This window comes from Ailuropoda melanoleuca, chromosome 3 (genome assembly GCF_002007445.2).
Source record: "Ailuropoda melanoleuca isolate Jingjing chromosome 3, ASM200744v2, whole genome shotgun sequence".
NCBI classification, from domain to species: domain Eukaryota; kingdom Metazoa; phylum Chordata; class Mammalia; order Carnivora; family Ursidae; genus Ailuropoda; species Ailuropoda melanoleuca.
In genome coordinates, this window is record NC_048220.1 from 33,193,132 (window position 1) to 33,215,177 (window position 22,046).

At 44.5% G+C, this 22,046-nt stretch overlaps 1 protein-coding gene across 2 annotated transcripts in view; it reads left to right on the forward strand.

The window, feature by feature from the left end:
• Positions 1 to 4,540: 4,540 nt before the first annotated feature.
• Positions 4,541 to 22,046, forward strand: part of SH3RF2 (SH3 domain containing ring finger 2) — a 133,129-nt gene continuing 115,623 nt past the window's right edge. The window contains exons 1-2 of one of the 2 annotated variants that reach the window (XM_011231634.3): positions 4,541 to 4,690; positions 5,859 to 6,343. In XM_011231634.3, the coding sequence (XP_011229936.1) occupies positions 5,966 to 6,343 (378 nt within the window). In that variant the 5' untranslated portion in view covers positions 4,541 to 4,690; positions 5,859 to 5,965. The remainder of the gene's footprint in view (positions 4,691 to 5,858; positions 6,344 to 22,046) is intronic. The other variant, XM_002924686.4, reaches the window with a different exon arrangement.

The window sequence follows — 22,046 nt, forward strand, 5'->3', positions numbered from 1 at the left end:
CATTTTTGGCCTACATCTTTCAAAGAGGGAGAGAATGTCTCACAGCCATGCAACCCTGCCATTCCCCTTTCCTTCATTTTCCCACTATTGGAAAGTTTTCCACTTTCCTCCAATCATTCCTCTCCTTGACTAGTTCAAAGGTTTCCCAGTATCATTGGAAAACCAAATCAGAGAGGCAAATTTAGCATCAGAGAAACATTAAAGTGAAGTTTCATTTAAAAATTTAAAACATTTCCAAATTTATACTAGGTGCTAAGGAAAGAGATCAAAGAAGTACAAAACCTGGCCTTTGCCAACAAGAGTCCGTCCAGTAACAGTCAAGAAAGTCTTCATGACCCCTTCAGTTACAATGCTTTAGATTTCCAATTACTTGAACTCCTTTGGTGGATTTACAGATTGCTTTACAGATGATTAGCTTTAGGGCAAAGATCCTGAGACCACCAAAGAGTTAAGAGCCAGTCAAATAAAAATAGCACAATTCTAAAAGTATAATTCCAAAAAATAAGTAAATTTGATTGACAAAAAATTGCACACTTGTTTTGTGACCCAATTTTAAATTTGAAAGAAACTATCTTAGCCTAAAACAAAGGCTTGCTTACTTGCTTGCTTGCTTGCTTGCGTGAAGGTAATTTATGTGAGAGCAAGGGTTAGGGATGGAGGAATGATACAGAGAATGAGGAAGAGACAATACAAGGGTACATTACTGCTTTAGCCACCCAATAGTAGGATGGTACTCTTCCCACAGAACTGTATGAAGAACCGTATGAAATCAGAACTGCCTACTCCAAAAGATGAAAGGAGGAAATGTTTATCCACAGATTTCCCATTAGTCAAGAATCCACATTTCTGGATCATGCACATGGGCGTGTGGAGCAAGCCCATGGTTATCCCATATTACAGCATCAGAGAAGCTGTAGGGCAGGAAGCAAGAGATACATGGCAGGGTCCTGGGGAAAGATACCACCACGTAGCATACACCTGAATCTGGCAAAATTTCTTTCTAAGAAATTTAGCCTGGGAGATGAGGCTAAAAACGTTCAAAGTGGCACCCAATAGTAAACCAAGGTCCAAGGTAAAACCATTATCAACAGTTGGTGGGGTGGGGGGGCGGTAGGCACCTGGCTGGCTCAGTCCACAGAGGATAGGACTCTTGATCTCAGCATTGTGAGTTCAGGTCCCACATTGGGCATGGGGCCTACTCAAAAAACAAAAACAAAAAACAGTTTGGTGTACATAGGTCTAGACATAGTTTTTTAAGAACATCATTCATTCATTAGTAAGCCATTCAAAAACATTTATTAAGCATCAACCACATGCCAGTCACTGTGTTAGGTTTAAGGGAAAAGAGCAGTGATAAGACACGTAAGTGCCTTGCTTTTCTTGGAGCTTGTCTGTTTGGGGAATCAGGCACTAAATCATTATAACATAATTACTGAATTATGGTTGTGATAACTGCTATGAAGGACAAGTGTAGGATGATACACTTCTTAATCATGAGAGCCAAGGAAGGCTTCCCTGAGGAAGAAGCATTTAAACTAAAATTTGCAGAAGAGGGAGTAAAAAAAGCAAAGGGTAGGGGAGAGTAACTAGGAAGAGAGGAGGAAGAAGAGTGTAACTAGAAAATGTTGCAGACAGAAAGAACATGAACAGATACCTTCCGGTGGAAAAACAAACTGTCCTGACTCAAGAGAGAAAGCCAGTGTGACTGATGTGGGTGTGTGAAGGGGAAATGTGCAGTAAGTTGAAGCAGGATTATGTTGGGCCTTGTAAGTCAGAAAAGGGATTTGGATTTTATCTAAGATCAATGGGAACCTACTAAAAAGTTGTGAAAATGGGAACAATATGATCAGATTTAGGGATTTTGTTTTGTTGTCTTGTTTTGTTTTACATGAATGGAGATATACTTGTATATACACACACCAGAAACTCATAAATATCACGCAGGTATTGAAAAAGTACAGTCTGCAATCATTATGTTCCATTGATGGAGTGGGAGCAGTGGAGGTGGTGGCCTGAGCCTGGAGTCTGGGAAGGCATGCATAGTTCACCTTTTTGTTTATGTTTGAGGACTACTTGTTCATCTGATTTGACGCCAAGGTAGCATTTGGGTAAGCCAGGATGAAATCCCCATTTAAAACTCCCCCCTTTGTTCAAAAGCTTCAAAAGTTTCTACCAAGACTAACCTCATATGTGGGTGGTGTTGGGGACCACCTACAGGGTGTGAATTAAGAGGTGCTAAAAGACCACACCTGCTCAGCGTAAACTTTCTCTGTCTTTCACGAATGCCTAAGATGCTCCCGTCACATTTCTATTCTGCTGAATCTTCAATTGCCAGATATGTAGCACAGAGCAGCCTACTGGATCTACGCTGCCTTTCTGAAATGGAACTGGGTTTTTGAGTTTTGTCAGGGATGAGAGGGTTTGAAGCTGTTTGAGACCGCTGGCCAGGCAATGGCATGGAAGTGTGAGACTGGGCAGTTTATATCGTTTTGTTTTGGGTTGGCTCGGAGATCAACTGGTGTGTATATAGGGATATGTGTATACATGTGTGGGTATACAATAAAGATATATGGGTATATTTATGGCATGTATATGACTTTATAAAGCAATAATGGGAAGGAACACAGGCCCTGGGACTGAGCCAACCTGGGTTCAGATCAGAAGCTTTGTAATCCTAGGAACGTTAATGGCATCTACCTTGTTGGGTGGTTGGGAGGATTTAATGAGATAATCTGTTTAAAGCGTTAGCACTGGTCCGTGGCATATAGCAAGTGCTTCATAAATGTTACTCTTAAGGTTATGTGTGTGTTTGTCTTTATGCAAGTATGTGTGTGTGTCTGCATGTGGTACAGATTTGGGCATCTAAGGCAGATAGAGTGTGTTTAAGAACAAGAGAGGGAAGGAGGAAGAATGTTGCCCACCACTGCAGCAGGAGTTCTGGCACTGGAGAAGACCTTTCTAGAGGGTGAGGGGACTGCAGGGCAGCTCACAGAGGAGAGGGCTCAGCTTTACCAAGTGGGAAAAAGAGTAAGGGACAACAAAGGGCTTCAGACTACAGGAGGCTTCGTGATGAGTATAGAATTTATAAAAGTGGAAATTAATTGAAGGAGACAGGCAACAGAGTGGATTTGATGTTGTTGAAGCTCCAAAAACCCTTCATAAAAGAGATTAAAAAAAAAAGAGTTAAAAATGGTTTCTGAAATTGATATGTAGTCAAATCAGATCTCTGTGCTCAGAGGACAGATGACTTCATCTGCTCGTTTCCTAAAGCTCCCCTTTTGTCCCCTGTTGTGAGCTCCATGCATCTTTGCTTTTTCAGAAATAACATGGAAGAACTTTGTAAAACATGTAATCCACCACCATCTGTTCTTGGGCCTCTTGGTCCCCTCTTAAGATTTTCCCATGGAGTTGTAGCTAAGTACTTTCTGCATCATAAGAAATTGTCATCCTTAAGTTGAGAGAGGAGATACAATAAAAACAAAAACAAAAACCAGTTTCTAGTCCCAGTTCTGCCCCTAACTTACTGAGCAACTTCAAGGAATCTCTTGGTCTCTCTGGGCACAGTTGCCTCATCTGCAAAAGAAGTGGATTGGTCAGCTTGGGTCATTATCTTTTGCTTCCTGCCATCCTGATGATGAGGTTTACCTCCCTTCAACCATCTCTCCTCCCCTTAAAGCTATATCACCGTAGGACACAGTAGTACAGAGCACAGAACACCTGTCTGTTGCTCTCTGTGGCTCCTGCAGTGAATTATTTGACCTCCCTGTGTCTCAGTTTCCTCCTTTGCAAATGAGGGTAAAGAAGAGTGTAGTGTATTACCAGCTTGCTAAAAGGATTAAATGAGTTATAGGTAAAGTAGAACAGTGCTTAGCACAGATAAGGGCTACTCTGGGGTTAAGTAATATTATCGTGTTTACTTTATTGAATACCTATGTGACTTTACATGAAATGTATTATGGATAAATCAAGACATAAAAGTGTATTATTTGGCGCTATGAAAAGATTCCAGTAGGCGCTGGGCAGGGAGAGAGGCTGGAACCATTCCTTTTTCAAAGCCCTTCCGTGCTTTGGTTTTTCAAAGATGTACATGTACAACCATGATACAACTTTTTTTTTTCAATTTGAAGAGATTGAGCAAAAAGATCACTAATCTACAAATTAGTCTCAAATCTACAAATTCAAGGATTGACTATGCTCTTTAAGGAGCAATACTTTTTAGGTGGCTGACTTATCTTTGTTACAGCTACCGTTAATATGTTTGACCTTTTCAGCAAATCCTTATAAAGGTTTAAAATAAACACAGTCACCTTGGCATGTTTATAACTGAGCATGTTTCAACTTCTGGGAAAGGAGACAAAATGAGAAAAGTGAAAATATAAACTGTAAATATTTAGCCTTAGGGGCTGGCTTATATTTTGTCCCTTACAATCTTTTCCCAGAAATCGACTCAGTTACATGAAGGAGAGATCAGTAGCAGAGAGTGAAGTCAGAGGAGCGCGCCGCTGACTGCCAGGCAGTGAAAGCGTTAACAGGGCTGAGTAAGGCGATCCTTGAAATGAGTAAGACTCCGGAGTTGTTAAAGTTTTCAAAGCGCGGCAGCGGCTCTTGGGGAAAAGGAAGCGAGTTGGAGGGAGCCTGGCCAAGCAGAGGATCGTGCTGAGCTGAACTCAGCTGGGGTTACGAGCTCAAGGTTAGTGCCCCCCCCACCCCCGCACATGTGCCCAGAGCTAAGGTCTTCGGAGAGTTGTCTCAGGAGGGCAAGGCGCCATCTCTCATCCCGGTGTGTCCGTGTCTGCTTTGCTTACTGCCCGGGCCGCCCGCTCTCCCTCCGGCCAAACCCCCGGGGCTGCTGTGCACAATTTTGGCAGTTGTGAGGGACAGGTGACCTCTTCCCAGGAGACTTCTCCCAACTGGAGACTTCTTTTCAGACATCTAAAAGGAAACTGTTTCTGGACTAAGGATGTTTTCAGACCACACACGTACACACAGTGCGCGCGCGCACACACACACACACACACACACACACACACCTGTATGCGCTACTCCATCTTGCTTTTTGCAGGTTGTGACCACAATCCAGAATTCCTATCTGCTTCAGGTGAAACTGAGAACACTTGTCAAAGTAACTAAACAGGCTGTGTGACTTCATCTTGTGGGAGGAATATTGTCTCTGAGGCTAGAATAATCAGGGAAGAAAAGGAAGGAGGGAGGGAAGGAGGAAAAAAGGAAGAAAGGGAAGGGGGGGGGAGCTTCCAAGCATCCTGGCCTGTAGTTAAGGCAGACAATTTTTGAAAATGGGTTTCTTATAGAAATTTTTCTTGTACATTGCTAGAACAAAATAATGGGGGAGGATTCATAGTGAAGGAAATAATTCCACATCTGCATGAGGTTCAGATAAATGTATCCATGTAAATTTGGCTGCTTGTGCTGCAGATAACAGATAAACCTAGGGAGAGAAGGACTAGATCACTTCACAGAAATTGCATTCTGAGGGATCCTTGATTTGAGAACTGAAACCAATTGTCTGGAGGGGAGAAGGAGCCCCTTCGAGCCCGAGCTGGGAGAGAGGAGTGCGTATGCCACTTCGAAGGGCCATTTTCGTCTCTTTGCTCTTGCTTGCACGCAGAGGAGCAATGAGTAAGTCGTCAGTCACCGTGTTGAACGCTCCCTCCGATCTTCCAGCAGGCAGGAGTTGAGCCTTCTACCTGCTAGCACTGAATCAGAATGAGTCATTTGAAACTTGGGTGCTGGAATAAAGTACTTGCAAACTGCCTTATGAGACACTGCCTCCCTGTAGGTGGGATATACCTCTCAGAGCAGTCACATTTTTTTCCTCTCTTCCTTTCTCATTCAAACAGGCAAGAATTCTGACGCTCCCAAAGAGACTGGATTTGCCTCCTTGGCTCAGCTCACCCTACAATGCGGACTTTGCCCCTCCAGGTCAGGACTGGAGTTTTAAAATAAAATGGATGATTTGACGTTACTTGATCTTCTGGAGTGCCCCGTGTGCTTTGAAAAGCTCGATGTCACAGCCAAAGTCCTCCCTTGCCAGCACACCTTCTGCAAACCATGTCTCCAGAGGATTTTCAAGGCCCACAAGGAGCTGAGGTGCCCCGAATGCAGGACCCTGGTGTTTTGCAGCATCGAGGCACTGCCGGCCAACCTGCTCCTCGTGCGTCTTCTAGATGGTGTGCGCTCAGGGCAGAGCTCGGGAAGAGGGGGCTCCTTCCGCAGGCCTGGCGTGCTGACCCCGCAGGACAGCAGGAAAAGCAGGACTAACCCTAGAGGTCTGCAGTCCAGCCCTTTCCGGCTGGTGCCTAATATCAGAATCCACATGGATGGGGTAAGAAAGACCTTATTTGTTCATATCATGTCCATTTAGAGGTTGGATTTGTGTATACCAGCAGCTAGGGATTATCTTCCTGTAGTTAGGTTTCAAAGAGTACTGCCACTGTCCCCAGAGATGAGTTTCTGTGGGCAATGATCTTTTTACTGAAACCTGGTGGAATCCTGAGCCTATCTCATCCATCCAGGAATTCTTAGAATTGTTAAAGTCTCCTAGGCTCCCCCTGCTTCTTGTCTAGAAGGTGGTAGCACAAAGAAAGCATTCGTGATTATTTTTCCTCTTTCACTTCTGCTGTTTGTGTCCAAACCAGTGCATGGGAAATGCACGGAGGATGGGGAAAAAGAGAGAAAATAAATCCAGCTGCCTTTTCCTTTTGAAATCTTTGAGAAGTTAAATGTCAGGTTTTGTTTTAATTTTACCCCACTCTATCTTCCTACCCCCAGTCCAAAAATGTTAGTATGACAGTGCTCATTCATGATCCATTCGAAGCTATCAAGATACTTGAATGCCTGAAGTCTGTGCAGGAGGAAAGCGTATCTGTGGGTGGACTGCTTGATGGGAAGGCTGGGCTGTGAGGCACAACACATGTGTACAGGAGCCCTGCAGATGTCTTACTTTACTAAATGAATCAAATGTCCATAAAATGCTCCTCAGCGGCTGCCATGACCACAAGGGCCCAGGAGTGGCGCACAGGAGAGCATAGCCATGCTTTTGGTGTTTGGATAATGCGAATCACTCTGTCCAGCTGTGCAAATGGATCCTGACGACTTTATCTGACCTGGCTGCGAGCCTTTTGTGGGAAGCTTGTTAAGGGCACATCTTAAGAGGAGGACGCAGTCCTTGTGAGTCCAGCGGGATTATGTGCACTGTCACCTCAGGAGTCACTGTGTCAAAGTAGACACAGAAAGCTGTGACTCGGGTCGCTGGCATACTTAGAAAGTCAAGGCTGCGTTGTGTGAAGTCTTACCTAAAGCTAACCGCTTTAAAGCTAACAGCAGAGTCCCCCAACTCTGTTGTGAAGAGTAACAGTGGGTGGGAGGGTCTTCTGTGGATCCTTCCCGCATGGGAGAATAGGCTTATGATGTGCATTCAGGACACTCATCTGAAATGTCCCTTTCAGCTGCTCACCCCTCCTTCTGTTCAGTGCATCTCCAAGCTGCCCATGCAGGAGGGGAATGTGGAAACTGTGGAAAATGAGAGTGGAAGAAGCGGGCATTGGTGTGATTTCTTCATTGCAGACTTTTTATTGCCATTGTGCTCATATGTGTGACCACATTCCAGAAAAAGGCTTGGCACCCTTCTTTCAGGCTTCCTGTTAGCCCAAGGTCTAGTCATCAATCAGAATCCACAGGCCTGGAAAGGGCAGGGTGGGGGTAGGGCAGCAAACTTCTCCCAAGTGCCTTGTTTGAAGAGAATAGGGCTCTATCTGAGGCCAGCAAATCCTCCTCTGAGTCTCTAAGACCCAGCAACCTCCTCCTCCCCCACCCAGCAAAGTCTGACTGGCCTCCGGTGGAGTTATCTTCCCTCACTAAGAAAGTGTAGCCAGACTGGGAGGAGGCAAGTGTCTAACATCTTCAAATGTCTTTGTTCAGGTTTTTATCTTTTTTGATGTGGCTGTGTTAAGAAAAGGTAGCAACGAATGTATCCACGGCTACCAAGTTTTTGAGCTGTAGGAGATTCCAGTCCCCTCCTGGCATAGGGAGCTGTGGGACTGAGAGGTGGTGATATGTAAGAGACAGCCGGTAAGATACTGCATGTCCCTGGAACGCTTTCACAAGGACTTGTAACCTCAGGCAAAGGCTCCAGTGACGGGGTCGTGCCCGTCCTCCAAGCCGCACTGGACTGAGTCCTTGGCGGGAGGCTGCCGCGCAGAAGCAGGCTGTGGAAGGCTACCGCTTGCCGGCAGGCCCTGCCATAGTGAAGATACTCCACAAGAGAGCCGAGCTGGCAGCCTCCCCCAACCAGCCCCACTCTCTTCCTTTTCTGAGCCATCCTTACTTGAAGTGGCTCATCTCATCCCTTTTGCCTCTCTCAGCGGGGCTGTGAACAAACCTGTTCCTGGCTGTAAATCTGGCTGTCATTGTGCAGCCTGTCTCTGTTTCCAGGAGTGGAGCTGTCTTTCCCGGAGGGCACAGCAGGCATGCACCCCTCAGTTAAGAGAACTGAGTATTGTCTGGGATGCCACACTGTCCTGAGAGTCCGAGGAGGCACTTACGTCCTCAGTCAGATCCTCACCAAGTCACTTGCCTTCCCTGCCTCCTCAGTTTACCCAATTTCATCAAGAGTTAATAATAGTTACTACCTGCCTTCCTCCAGGATAGGGTGACGATTATCTTCGCAACACACTCTCAGTGCCTTAGAAAACACAGGCCCTGTAAGTGCAGAGCATCGTCATTGTCAGGAATTTAAACCTGCTATATGACTTTGGACAAGCCACTTGTTTGCTGGGTCTCAATTTAAAATTCTATAAAATTGGAAAACATATTGTAAAAACAGAGAGCCATTGTGAGGCTTAACTAATTAGTGTTTACATAGCACTTTGAGATCCTTAGATGAAAGGCATTTGGAAGATCATTATCATAGTAAACATTACTATTGACTGTTTATTGTGCCCTGCCGTGCATGAGGAATTCCACAAAACACAGAAGGACTGATAGCCCTTGCAGGAGAGTGTAATAGGTATCATTACTGAACTCGAGTCTGGGATGAGTCCAGCCCAGGATAATACTAAGTATAAAGTACTCCAGAAAAGGGCATAAATCACCTGTTGTCGCAGGGTACCATTTTGTAAAACACCTCTTCCAAGGGCCACGATGTTAACCTGACCCTCTAAAAGAGTTCGCTTAACTTCCTGTCTGTGAGTCCATGAAGCCCAAAGTCTGTTCTGCTCACCTAGGCTCATCTAAAAAATGAGCTCATAGGGATTTTTTGTTGCCTCAAAGAGGCCGACTGCTTCTCGTGCCAGCCAGTATGCCAGGTGGGACCAATAGTCACACTTCATGGTGCCAGCCCAAGAGAGAAAAAACAGTCCATTGTGCCTACCTGTCTAAAACCCTCCCAAGCCTGTTGGGTAAAAAGAAAACTTGAGAAATGGCTGTAGGTTTCTACAACGTGCAATTATTTCAAACCAACAGGTGAGATCAGCAGACTCTTGGACAGCCCCTGGCAATGCAAACCCCACCAGTTCTTACTGCTTCCCTCACTGCAGTCAGGCCAAAGGAACTTTGCAGGCCTTCAAGAAGATTACAGCCTCCTGAATAGTCGATCTGTCTTCCTCCTCACTGTGTGAATTTTTAGAAATATTTCTGAATTAAGACAGGAAGGAAAGCAGTGAAGCTTGCAAGCTTAGGTTTAAAAAATATAAGAATTTAAATCCTGCTACTGCCGCTCAGCAGTTGTATCCTTGGGGTGAGTCCCTTAAACCCCAGGGCCTCAAATTCCCATCCGTGAATTGAAGAGAATAGTAGTACCTACCTCATAGGGTTGTTGGCAGAAATAAATGAGGTGATTCATGTCAATTAGCTCTTAGCACGGGGACTGGCTCATACTCAGTAAATGTTAGCTGGTATTGTTATTGAAGTGACTCAGTACTTTTCACTCGAAATTGCACACCCTCTTTCACCCGCTTGTTAATGGAGTGTCATCCCAAGATGGTCCCTGGTACCCTGATTTCTGGCCTGTTTGATTTTTCTCCACATGATCCATGGCTGTGACTGAGATGTGTGATTCTTCCCAGCTTGCACTGGCTTGGCAGCCCACCTCTGAGATCCTTACAGAGCTAGGAGCTGATTCCAGGAGAAAACTTGCTAGCAACCTTCACTTCCCCAAATAACAAGCTCAAACGAACACCTCATGTACGTTAAGAACCTTCCACACCCAACGTCTCTGATTCTTCTGTCACTTCTCTAGTTTTCCTTTCTCCTGCCTCTCTATCCCCAACACATATGTCTCTGCCTCAGGTCTTGCAGGGCCGGACTTTCTCCCTTCTTTGTTACCCATCATGCCAACCACACACATTTCTATGTCACTTCCCCAGCTCAGCAAGAACACACCTGCCACCTCCAGCACACAGACCAGGTGGCTGTGTCCTAGAAACTTCTTCAGCTGGTGTTGCAAGCACCTGAGGGGGGGAAATCAGGTCAGAAAAGACACAAGGGAATTGAGGCTGAGTAGAAACCAGAAGGTATCCAGCTCCTTTTCTGGGTCTCAGCTGCTGTGACCTGTGACACGGACAGTGGTTTCTGCAAAATTTGCAAGGGGACTAAAACTATCCCAAACCCCTGAAAACAGCAAGCATGTGTCACCTGGGTCAGCAAGGACTGCATGTGACAGGTGGAGGAAAACATAAAGGCAGGAGCTGAGGTGGAGAAGTCAGGAGACCCAGATGGTTCTCCACCTTCACACACATTTGCAAATCTTTTTCAAAACCATATCGCACCAAATTGGCTCTGCCCCCAACCTCTCTCTATGTACATCTTTCCTCGTTACAGTCCCTTCCCTTTTATTACTTACCATAATGTTAAGGATATGTCATCAGATGGAGCTGGGTTTGTGCTGGGATTCAATTATTTGCCTTAGGCAGGTCATTTAACCTCTCTTACCCCCAGTTTCCATATTTGTATAATGGAGATAATAATGGTTTGCATCTATCATGAGGCTGTTGTAAGATTAAAATGAGATAATGTATGTAAAAAGCTGAGTACAAATGCTTGGCACATCACAGATGCTGATAAATGTTAGCCACAGAAAATAACAAAACAGTAACAGTAGAGGAGAGAGTCTGCTGGCATGGGATTTGGAGTTCTTCGCACCCACACGTAACCATGCAGAGACTTCCATTTTAAAATGAAGCAAAGGGGATAGCGAAAGTAAAGGGAGTTTTAAAAAGACAAGACTATAGTGATGGAAAATAATGCTTCTGAGTGGTTGTCAGAGATTATGGTGTGCGAGAGGATGTGACTAGAAAGGGTCATGAGGGAGTATTCTTGAGTGAGGGAACTGTTCTGTACCCTGATAGTGGTGGCAGTTATAGGAGTGCAGATAGCTGTTAAAATTCACAGGCATATATACCAGGAGNAAGGGTCATGAGGGAGTATTCTTGAGTGAGGGAACTGTTCTGTACCCTGATAGTGGTGGCAGTTATAGGAGTCCAGATAGCTGTTAAAATTCACAGGCATATATACCAGGAGAAAAAAAAAGTCTTTTTTAGCATCTGATGATGTTTAAAATATTTTTTTAAACGGAAAGGGAGCTCTCGTACACTTCTTATAATCTCTGCCTCATTTCACCTAGCCCGGTCTGATTTCCATTCATCTCCTCGTGTATCGGGTCAGTGCTGTTTTTGAGGAGGACTTTGCCATCATTTGAGTGGCCTGGGTAACTCCTGCAGGTGGCTCCTGTCTGTTCTAGCGAGCCATCCTGTTACCCCTTTCAGTTTTCTCATCAGTTAAAGCTGTCTGGCCACAGTGTTGGACAAACACAGCAGCTCCGCCCCGAAGGGCTGGCCAAGGTGGAGGGGTGGGGCCGCGGGCTCCCCTGATGCAACCTCCATTAGCCACCCCGCGCCCTGGGCAGGTCACCTAAGGGATTAGCCAACACATATTTTTGTGTTGTTTTCCCTTCCTCTTAGGAAAGGTTGCCTGCCCACACGTCTCTTCATAGGATAAAGAGAGATTATGAGAGCGGGAGGGAGAGCGCTTATTCAGCTGTTTTACTCACAAAAAGCATCCTCATCTCTCCCATTGCAGATGCCACTACATAGCTTTGGGCTGACCTGGGCCCGACTCAAATACAGCTCTCCTCATTTCCCTTGTCTTCTCCCTTTCTTTCTCATTTCTTAAAAAATCATGCATATATATTAGAGCGGTCTTTCACAAGGCATATTCTACAAGCTATGGATGGATGTTCCTTAAAGCTCCAGGGTCAAACAAACCCAAGCTTCAAACAGAGCTAAACAGGGGTAACTGGGTGGCTCAGTCGGATAAGCACCTGCCTTCGGCCCAGGTCATGATCCCGGAGTCCTGGGATGGAGCCCCACATCAGGCTCCTTGGTCAGGTGGGGAGTCTTCTTCTCCCTCTCCTGCTGCCCCTCCCCCCAACTGGATCTCTCTCTCTCTCTCTCTCAAATAAATAAATAAAACATTTACCTCCCCTCCCAAAAAAAGAGCTAAACATTTTTTTCTTTGCAGCAGCACTTGTCGGAACTTTTAGCATGCTGATGAAGTGTGAATCTCTAAGCAGTAAATTATAATAAGAAATGTTTCCCAAATTTCTTTGACAGTGGCATGTCCCTCTCCTCCCTTTTATTAATACCTTGAATAATATTAATCGTCCATGCAACAAATTTGGGAAAATGTCTCATACTATTGCAAAGGCAGCTGAGCCCACAAAGAGAACCTATGTTGTACTTAGAGACTACTGACTCATTCCAAGACTAGTTTTAGGCAGGTTCTTGCCATTAAAAGATATTTTTGGAATACTGTTTGAAACGCACTATCACCACCCTCTGTAGTGCTTATTTAGCTCCTATCAGTGTCCAGCTATAAGCTCTATGGGAACACAGCAAAGGTAAGATTCTCACCTTCCCAGTGCTTGCTGTCTAGTGGCAAAACTAACTAGTCAGTACACATGTATATACACAAATGGGTGTGTGTGTGTGTGTATACATATATATACACACGTGTGTGACACACACACACATATATACACACATGTGTGATACACACACACACACACACATATATCCCCGATTCAAAGACATTACCCATTAGAAGATGTGTTGCCATTTTAGTTATAACACTTAAGGGGAAAAGGATACTCACTGTTAGATACATCCAATTTTATAAATGGTAAGATATGAAAAAAGGAGTGTCTTACTTATTGTCTGATTCCATTTATATAAAATTCTAGAAATGGCAAAACTATATAGTGATTTGGGGGGTAATGCAAATGTTTTATGTTATGGTGTATAGGTTTGTCTTAATTTATCAAACTGTATACTTAAGAGTAATGCATTTTTTTCTGTATAAATTATAACTCAATAAGGTCAATTAAGACAAGGAAGTCTTCGGCTCAAGAAATGATGATCTATTAAAATGTCAGGCAGTGAGGTAGTCTCCACTTCACTGGCAGACAATGCCATTTTTTCCCATTGAAATGGTTGGGATACCCGATAACCCTAGCACGTAGGAATGCCAGCCAGTGCGTACAAAGTAAGTGGTAGAACACAGGCGAGGAAAGAAAGACAAGTCTGTTTGTCATGAGCAGCCTCCTGCAGTTTGGGTCTGTGTGTCAGCCCAGGGTCACACCCCTCCAGATCCCCAGCTCGGAAGCCAGGATGTTCAGCAGAATGCTCCCAAGTGCCTGCTCCGTACCAGGCTCTGCCTTGAAAGCTCACCCCATTGCAACCTCATACCACAGATGCTCATGGCCTCAGACTCCAGGACTCAAATAGTAGCTGGGTTCACCTCCAATCTCTGTCATTTCTCCAATCTTTTATCCAAGCACAAGAGGAACGGGCAACTTTTTTGGTCTCTCAGTGCTCAGAGCACCCAGCCCACAGCCTGGCCCATATTAGGAACCCCCAAATATTTTGTAAATGAGTGAATAAATAAACGAATATCTTCATGTCTGTGGGTGACTTCATGGAATCATGGAATAACTCCTGATGACGCAGAAATGAACTCTTCGTGAATCAAGCCGTTATCGAGCTACGTGAGGAACGAGCAGCACGTTATAGTAGGCGTAAAGTCCTGCAGTGACTGAGATCTTCTACATGTGAATCACCGTACTAAGTACCTTTTTGGGTGACAGCAGTCTCTGGAAAACACAGTGGGCCAAGTTCAAAACCACTTAGCTCATGAACTGCTAACCCTAAGAACATAGGAAACGCCATTCCACGTATGGCTAAACTTTGCGTCAGATATCACAAATTTTATGTCCTCCTTTGATCTTGGGAGAAACGTTATCTTGAGTTAATTGACACTTAGTCACAGGGATACCACTGACAGAAAGGAAGAGGCTGCAAAAGAATTTGCCACTGGAGTTAGGAGCTGAATTGACCTGCCCTCCGATATGAAGGGAAAGCAGCATTTCAAGTAGGAACATGGCCCTGTACCTTTCATGCTACCAAACTACATCGCACATGTATATAAAACATACGTAAGATTTACCACTTCCATCATTCCGGGTGTGCAGTACGGTGGCATTAATGTATTTACGATGTTGTGCAACCGTCACCACTAGTCATCTCCAGAGCTTTTTCAGCATTCCATACTGAAACTGTACCATTAAGCAGTAACTCTCCATTGGCCTAAGTACGTGTGTGCGTGTGTGTGGGGGGGGTATTTTAAAACTTCTTTCTGAATAAGAGGAATAGGCATTTTAGTGTTGTTTTTAAAATATGTATTCCAATTTTCTGCTGCTTCTGGTCTTAGTCTTCCAATAAACTAAGTAAATAAGTAAATTGTTTGTGATTCAAAACAGTGGCTTTCAGCTCATGTACTGACTATGTGCTTCTGGGCAGGTTACTGAGCGACTCTGAGCACCATCGCTATAAAACGGAAACAGAAAGCTCACCTTCTCAGGTTATTGGGAGAATTTAACAAGGTGATACCTGTCAAGTGCTTAGCCAGGGTCTGGACAAATTAAGCTCCTAGTAAAGGTTAGCTGCTGGCACTCCCTTCTAAAGTACTACCACACTTACTGCCTTTGGACTGCTATTTTACCGTGTTGTAGACATGGAGTAACAGCAATCAGGGCCTCATTTGGAGGATAAATCAAGATACTTCTTGTAAAGTTCTTAGCACAGGGCATGACATACAGTAAACCCAGTGACAGTGAATGTGAGACACAGTTGCTATTATTTCCCATTCATTCAACAGATATGTATAAAATGCTCTTTATGAATAAGACCCTTTGCTGGGCTCTAGTGATGAACAAAGATAAATAAGATATGATCCTTGCTGTCAGAGAGCTTATGGTCTTTCAAGAGAGCCACATGAACTAAAAATTATGAAGCAGTTAATAAATCTTAAAGGACTTACTGTGGGTCAGACACTGGGTGAAACACTTTTACTTAACGGAATCTGACTTAACACTTTCTAGGAGCCCCTGAGATGGGTGCTGCTATTGTCCCGACTTTCACATAAGAGATTTGTGCTCAATTGATGTTCATATGAGACAACAAAATGGGAGAAAATGGTTACAGATAAAGAATTACAACATCCTCTGTTTGTGTTTGGGGTAGTTATGGAGGTTGCAGATAGTCTGATTCCTAATCGTGCAAGCATTCACAGTAACCCATGATGCTGAGGATTGCAGCCCTCAGAATAACTGAGGGGCACATAGTTTGGGTGGTGAGTTCTGGCACCATGATCCTGATGCTGCTGGTTTTGGACACTGTGCCTTTCAGCCACCATTCACATATGCAGCCTGGAAAGCCAAGAGAAGAGGTGAGAGAACTTGGACCATCCACTTTTACCCTTCCTTGAGAGGCTCATGGGAAAACTTTAGCCTGGAGATCAGGAGACATAAGGCGTATGCTCCTGGGGTGCCTTAAACAGATCACTTCAGCCCAGGGGTTCAGCCAGACTGCCAGTGTTAGAGAAGGCAAGAATGAAACTGTCCACCACTCAGGAAACTGGCCCACGTGGCCACTGCAATCCACCCTTAGGTCTCAATATAACCTTCACTTCTCTGGGAAGTCAGCCCTCTTTCCAAATCCTAATCTGCCCATAGGTTCCCCCTCAAGTTGCCAGAGGCCCCAGTGCTGTCCTCTTGCTTCCACAGTACGCATCAGACCGTATAGCATTTTCCACTCTTTTCTCTCTCCTACTGAACTTTAAACTCCATTAGGTTAAGGAGGTGTCTTGTCTCCTCTGTACCTAGCAGACTGGCTGAAATGCAAACAGCATTCAGTCAATATGTAATTACTGAATGCATGCTGCTTGCCATGTTGCAAGAAACCGTGGTTAGAGTCAGCAGCTTCATGGCCGAAGAGCTCCCGATGTCTTCCCCTGAGGCTAGAGGGAAAGGGGATATACCAGCCATTTTGTCCCCAGGATCCTTTCCAGCCCCTGTCTTGTTGACAAGGGTGTTTCTTGATGTCAAGCCAGGTGTGTTAGGAATGGCACGTAGGTGCTTGCAGGGGATTCAGAGGTAATTGGGAGGTGAAAAAAGAAGCCAAACGAGAATGGAGCCAGAGAAAACACCAACTGCCTGACGTGCCACAACCCTCTGAGCAAGTTGCCCTGGATCTGCAGAATTAAGGATGATATCGGTGCACACATAGAAGTATTTTAACTGGTTGCCAAGGCAATGCAGCAGAATCAGTGGGCATGGGGCAGGAATAGAACTCCACAGGGCTGTGTTCAGGAGGGGTGTTCATGATACTAACAAGCTGCGTGAATCTGAGAAAGGCAAGGCTGCACTGAAGCTCATTTGGGACTTTTGCTTAATAAACAGGAAAGGCAGAGAAAATGAGGGACAGAAGAGAAAACTTCCCTTTCTGGCTTTCGGAGAAGCAGGAAGGACAATCTTCTGGATTTCAGAATTCTCCTTGAAGTTGCAAATTGCTGTACATGGAGGAAATCCAAGTAGACTGGTTCCATGCTTGAGGGCAGGGGTCTAGGATGAGGGAAGAATGGAAGGAGATGGCCGTGTTCTTTTCCTCCTGAGAGATTATAAAAGGAGCCAGGACAAGGAGCCTGCGTTTGAACAGAAAGGACATTTCCCATCTTCTTCTTTTATATTAGAGAAGAATTTCTGATTAAACATATATCTTTTTATTGTTTTGGTTTTATTTTCTGAAGATTTTGAAACACTAGGATTTTTTTTTTCATTGTAAAATTTTGCGGTTGAGACATGTTCTGGGTTTCCTAGTTTCCCGTTCAAGTGGCTATGCTAAGGCCCAGCGAATCAAGCAGACTTCATCCTGTGGAGTGCTTGTCCTGATTGCTTGGGCAAGGAGGGGGGACCAGGAAGGAGAGAAGCCAGAGAGGAGGTAGATATGGTTATCAGTCAGCACCTTAGCCAACGACCATCATGTAGTTCACACCAGGTGTCAGATGCTGGGCAAGATAACCGTGGTTTTCCTTGAATCCTCCTAACAACGCGTGGAGCTCTGTGGTATTTTCCCACTTGGAAAGTGGCTAGGAAGTGTCAGAACCAGGATGTGAACCAGGTCTGCCTGCGTCCAAGGACTGGGCTCTTTTTTTTTTTTTTTTTTTAATTTGTACATCTTCTTTTTTTTTTTTTTTTTTTTTAAATTTTTTTTTTTTTTTTTAAAGAGANGACTGGGCTCTTAACCAGATCAGTCCAGGTGACCAAGACAAGCACGGGGGCCCCCTAGGAGCTCCGAGGATCTCTGCACTATCTGCCATTGCTCGTTGATACAGGTTGGCACCAACAGTACCATTCTAATGTTGCTAATAAGCTTCCAGAGCATAATGTCATCTGTGGCCAACGCAGTTCCATATTAATGATATAATTGTCTTAACTGGGCGCCACTTGGTCAGAAATTTAAGATTTTAAGTAGGAGAAATGAGTTTAGGTGAATAGGGAAATGAGACAGCGGGAATGGAGTCAGAGAAAAGAGGAGGGTAGAGAAGAGAAAGGCATCTGTGATCTATGCTGGGGCAACAGAAACCAGGGAGGGACAAGGAGGAAAGGGAGGCAAGCTGATTAGGGGCCAACGCACAAGGGCAGAATACTTGGGGAGATACGTTATCAGGAGTTACCATAAGCTCTGATCCACAACTGGTCTGCTTTGCCTAGAAATGTAAACAGAGTCAGAACAAAATATTTATGTTCCATTCCTTTTGGAAACCTGCCATCTGGACAGGCAAAATGGTCCATTATAGGTGGGGACAAAAAGAGCCTGAAATTCAGGAAAGTCAGCTTCTAATCCTACCTTAGCTGAAAACCAGCCATGTGACATGAAATGTATCTGAGTGCTTAATAGACGTTAGCAGTTACTGCAGTTACAGGAAAAGTCCCAGATTCTCTGAACCTCAAGAGTCTAGCATCTCAAATGTAAAACGTGTCCTTTTTCTATTTTACAGAATATACAAATGATGCACAAGAATTTGGATTTATGTTTTTCAGAAATAAAGGTTTTTGGAAAAATAGGGACCAGTTTTGAGCCCTTAGAGTCTTCAAGGGACTGTGCTAAATACTTTACCTCCAAAAGCGTTTAAATCCACAGAGCAACACTGTTTTACAGATAAGGAAACTGAGGTTCAGGAATACTGAGTAGCTTGTCCAAAGTTACTCGTGTAGACTGACTCCAAGCCCACATTCTTGACCATTCTTGACATTATGCTGGTTAATCTTGCAGCAACACTAGCTCTGCCTCTCTTATGCAAAGAGTGTATACAGCACGTACCTTCTTTGATGTATTAATGTGGCATTTGTAAATTTCTCTCAAAACATGTTACCTTTGTAAATCTTGTCACTCCAGAACTACATAATACCAACCACATGTGCAAGGATCGAGTGAGTCTTCTAATTCCTTTGTATTCTAGAATCACATGCCTAAAAGAGATCTTAAACGTCCCCCAAGCCAGCCATCCACCTCTCCTGCTCTTCAGTCCTCTCGGACTTGCCATGTAACTGGTGCATTTCGATCTCCAGTGGAGGGTAGTTTTCTGTGCCTGAACACACACTATTCCCTCCACCTCTGGGCAACAGTATTACAAAAGTCTTCCTGAAATTGAGCCAACAAAATACACCTGTCCTTTCTTTCCATGAGTGACAACAGGTCTTTGAAGGCAACTAAAAGAGGTGCATTTTATTCTTATTTCTTATTTTCTCCCAGTTGAAATACTTGACTTTTTTCATCTGGTGAGCTGGTTTTAAGTATTCTTAACCCAGGGGGTAAGATTGAGGAATAAGAGCAGGGGCTCTGAAGTCGTGATACTTGATTAAAAATCTCAGTTCTACCTCTTGTTAGCTGTGTGACCTTAGGCAAGTCATTTAATCTCCCTGAGCCCTGATCTTTACCTCTGAGAATGGTGTAACATCACCTGCCACATACATTGGCTCTGAGGATTAAATGAGATACTACACACGACACACTCAAGGACGGGTCCATGAATGCATACTTAATACATGTGAATGGTTTTGTTATTCTTCCCTATTATTATTTCCAGTCTCTCTACATAGGGATCCATCTTATTTTGCTGAGGGCACCTGGTCCAGGGTCCGGTTGCTTTCTGTTTAAACCATGTGCAAATATGCACAACAGAGTTTTGTCCTATGAAAGAGCTCTGAAGTATCTGTACACTGGGTTTCAGGTGGCTTCAGGAAGACTTGTCACACGCCTAGAGAATCCCTCTTTGGATCTCTTCCTGGTAAAGAACCTCTAGGTATAATAAGCCTTGCTAAAACAACACCTTAACAGGAACGTTATTCTTGAAAATACCAGAGAAAATACCTTTTCTTTTGCTCTAAGTTTTGGAGGGCACATTTAACATTTCTCCGGGTGCACGGTAGGCTATGGTATAAGCTAAATTCAATACAAGGAAGATATTCTGCATTGCAAGGATAATACCACGAGTATTCTCTCATGACATAAACATATACTGAGTGTTTGCTAGGTGCCAGATACTAAACTAGGCACTACAATATAATCATAAACAAGATAGACATGAAATGTACACTCTCCTGGGATAGATAAAAAGAATCAAAAACTCCATGGTCTTAGTTGGGTTCCCCCCAGAATCAGACCCTGTCATGAAGATTGAGTGCTTACAGGTATTTTGGGAGGTATAATGACATTGGCAGGAGAGTGGGGTTATACAAAGAAGGGGTGGCTAGTAAAGGTGTGTTATGAAGCTAGTTACCACGGGGGGTGACTGGAGCTTCATCCTTTAGGAAAGATCTGGGAAGCAGCTCAGAATTATCCTGGCCAAGAGGTGAAAGATCGGGGTATTTATACCCATATACCTGTCAGTCATTGATTAAGAGCTGCCCTAAGGAAAAAAGTAGATTCTAGAAGCTCAAGGGAGGGCTTCCTACAAAATTGTAGGTGCTGGCTATTGAAAGTGAGGTGGGATTGCACAGAAATGGTAAAAGCATCTGAAAAAATGTGGGTTGAGTACCATCCACAACACACACACTGAATTATCAAAATAATCACAAATTATGATAAGTTTGCTCTATAAATGAACTCTACACAAAGGTTTGAAATAGAGGATAAAAGGGAAGGTTTCTGACCAGAGTAGTCAAAGAACGCCTTGCTAAGAGGAGGCATTTTTGCTGAGACCTGAAGAATGAGAGGAAGACAGTTGAGTGAAGGGCAGAGAACTGGGTTGCAGCTCTGGAGAACATCCTGAGCCCTGTTCCCAGAGGCCGGAGGGAGCTTAGAGTCTGGGGAACTGACTAGAGACCCAGATGGCTGCGGGGGGTGGTGGGACGGTGGGAAACAGTAAGGTGAGCAGTATGAGAAAAGGCTGCAGGGGAAGGTCTAGAGGGACCAAGGTGCCATGGTGATGAAGGGAGATTGGATCCTACTTGTCATGAGAAAGATCCAAGATGACAGCTGACCTGATTTCCAGTTTCATATACACTTTGGCTCCTGTGTGAGAAATTAATATCTGGGGACAAGGATGGAAGGAGAAGATCAATTCTAGATTTCTGGCTGGGGGGCCTGGACTGGGATGGTAGCTGTGATGGAGAAGAGTGGATGGATATGTGAGCAAATCTGAAAGCAAAACAGGAGAACCATCCCGCTGCAGCTTGGCCTCTTTCTGCGTTACTTACCTTCACTGTGCTAAGCACTTCCATTTAACTCTCGCAACCTCTGTGTAAGGTATTCCTTTCATCCCCATTTTACAGGTGGAAAGACTGAGGTTCAGGAAGATTCACTTGCTGAAGGTCACACCAAGAATAAGAGGCAAAGGGGGATTTGGCCCGAGTCGATTGTCTCTAGGTGCTCTATTGTAGCATTAAAACAGAGAGGCGGGGATCGGACACATGTCACTCTCTGAATGTGTACATCACTGTTCACTTCAACAGTGTTCACTGGCAGGATGTCTGAGGCAGAGGGAAAATCACAGACATTAAAACCAAAAGCCAAAGCTGGGTTTGAATCCCAGCTCTCTCACTTGCTGGCTATCATTATAACTTTCTGGGCCTCAGTTTCCTTCCTAGTAAAGTCGCATAACACCGACTTCAAATGATTGTTCTCGAGATTAAATGGTATGTTGTAAAGCTGAACCAGTAAGGTGCCCCAGCATCACTTCAGACCACCTCCCCAGGTGCCTCCAGCTCGGAGCAGAATTGGGGCCAAGTCAGGCTCCCAGCCTCGGGAGTTGGTTCAGGAGACTTGACTCTGAGGACTCTTGGACAGATTCCTTCAAAGGGGAACTCATCCAAGCATATTCCTCCCATGACTCTGCCTGAGGCCCGACCTAGACTGGGTACTGCATAAAGGCGCTCCTAAAGCGAGTTCATCTCAGGCTTTTTTGAAAAATGCTACCTTATAAGGAATCATAAAGCATAGGTGACGAGAGCCACAAAGGGCTATAAAAAACATCTCGCCCAATGTCTTACGCACTTGTGGAGTCTAAGGCTTAGCGAGAACAGACTTCCAAGGCCACGCACTTGCACAGGGAGCAGGCACAAGAACCAAACCCCAGGTCTCCTGATCTCAGTCGGAGCACTTTGTGTGTTACCAAAGAGCCTTGCATCTTCCGCA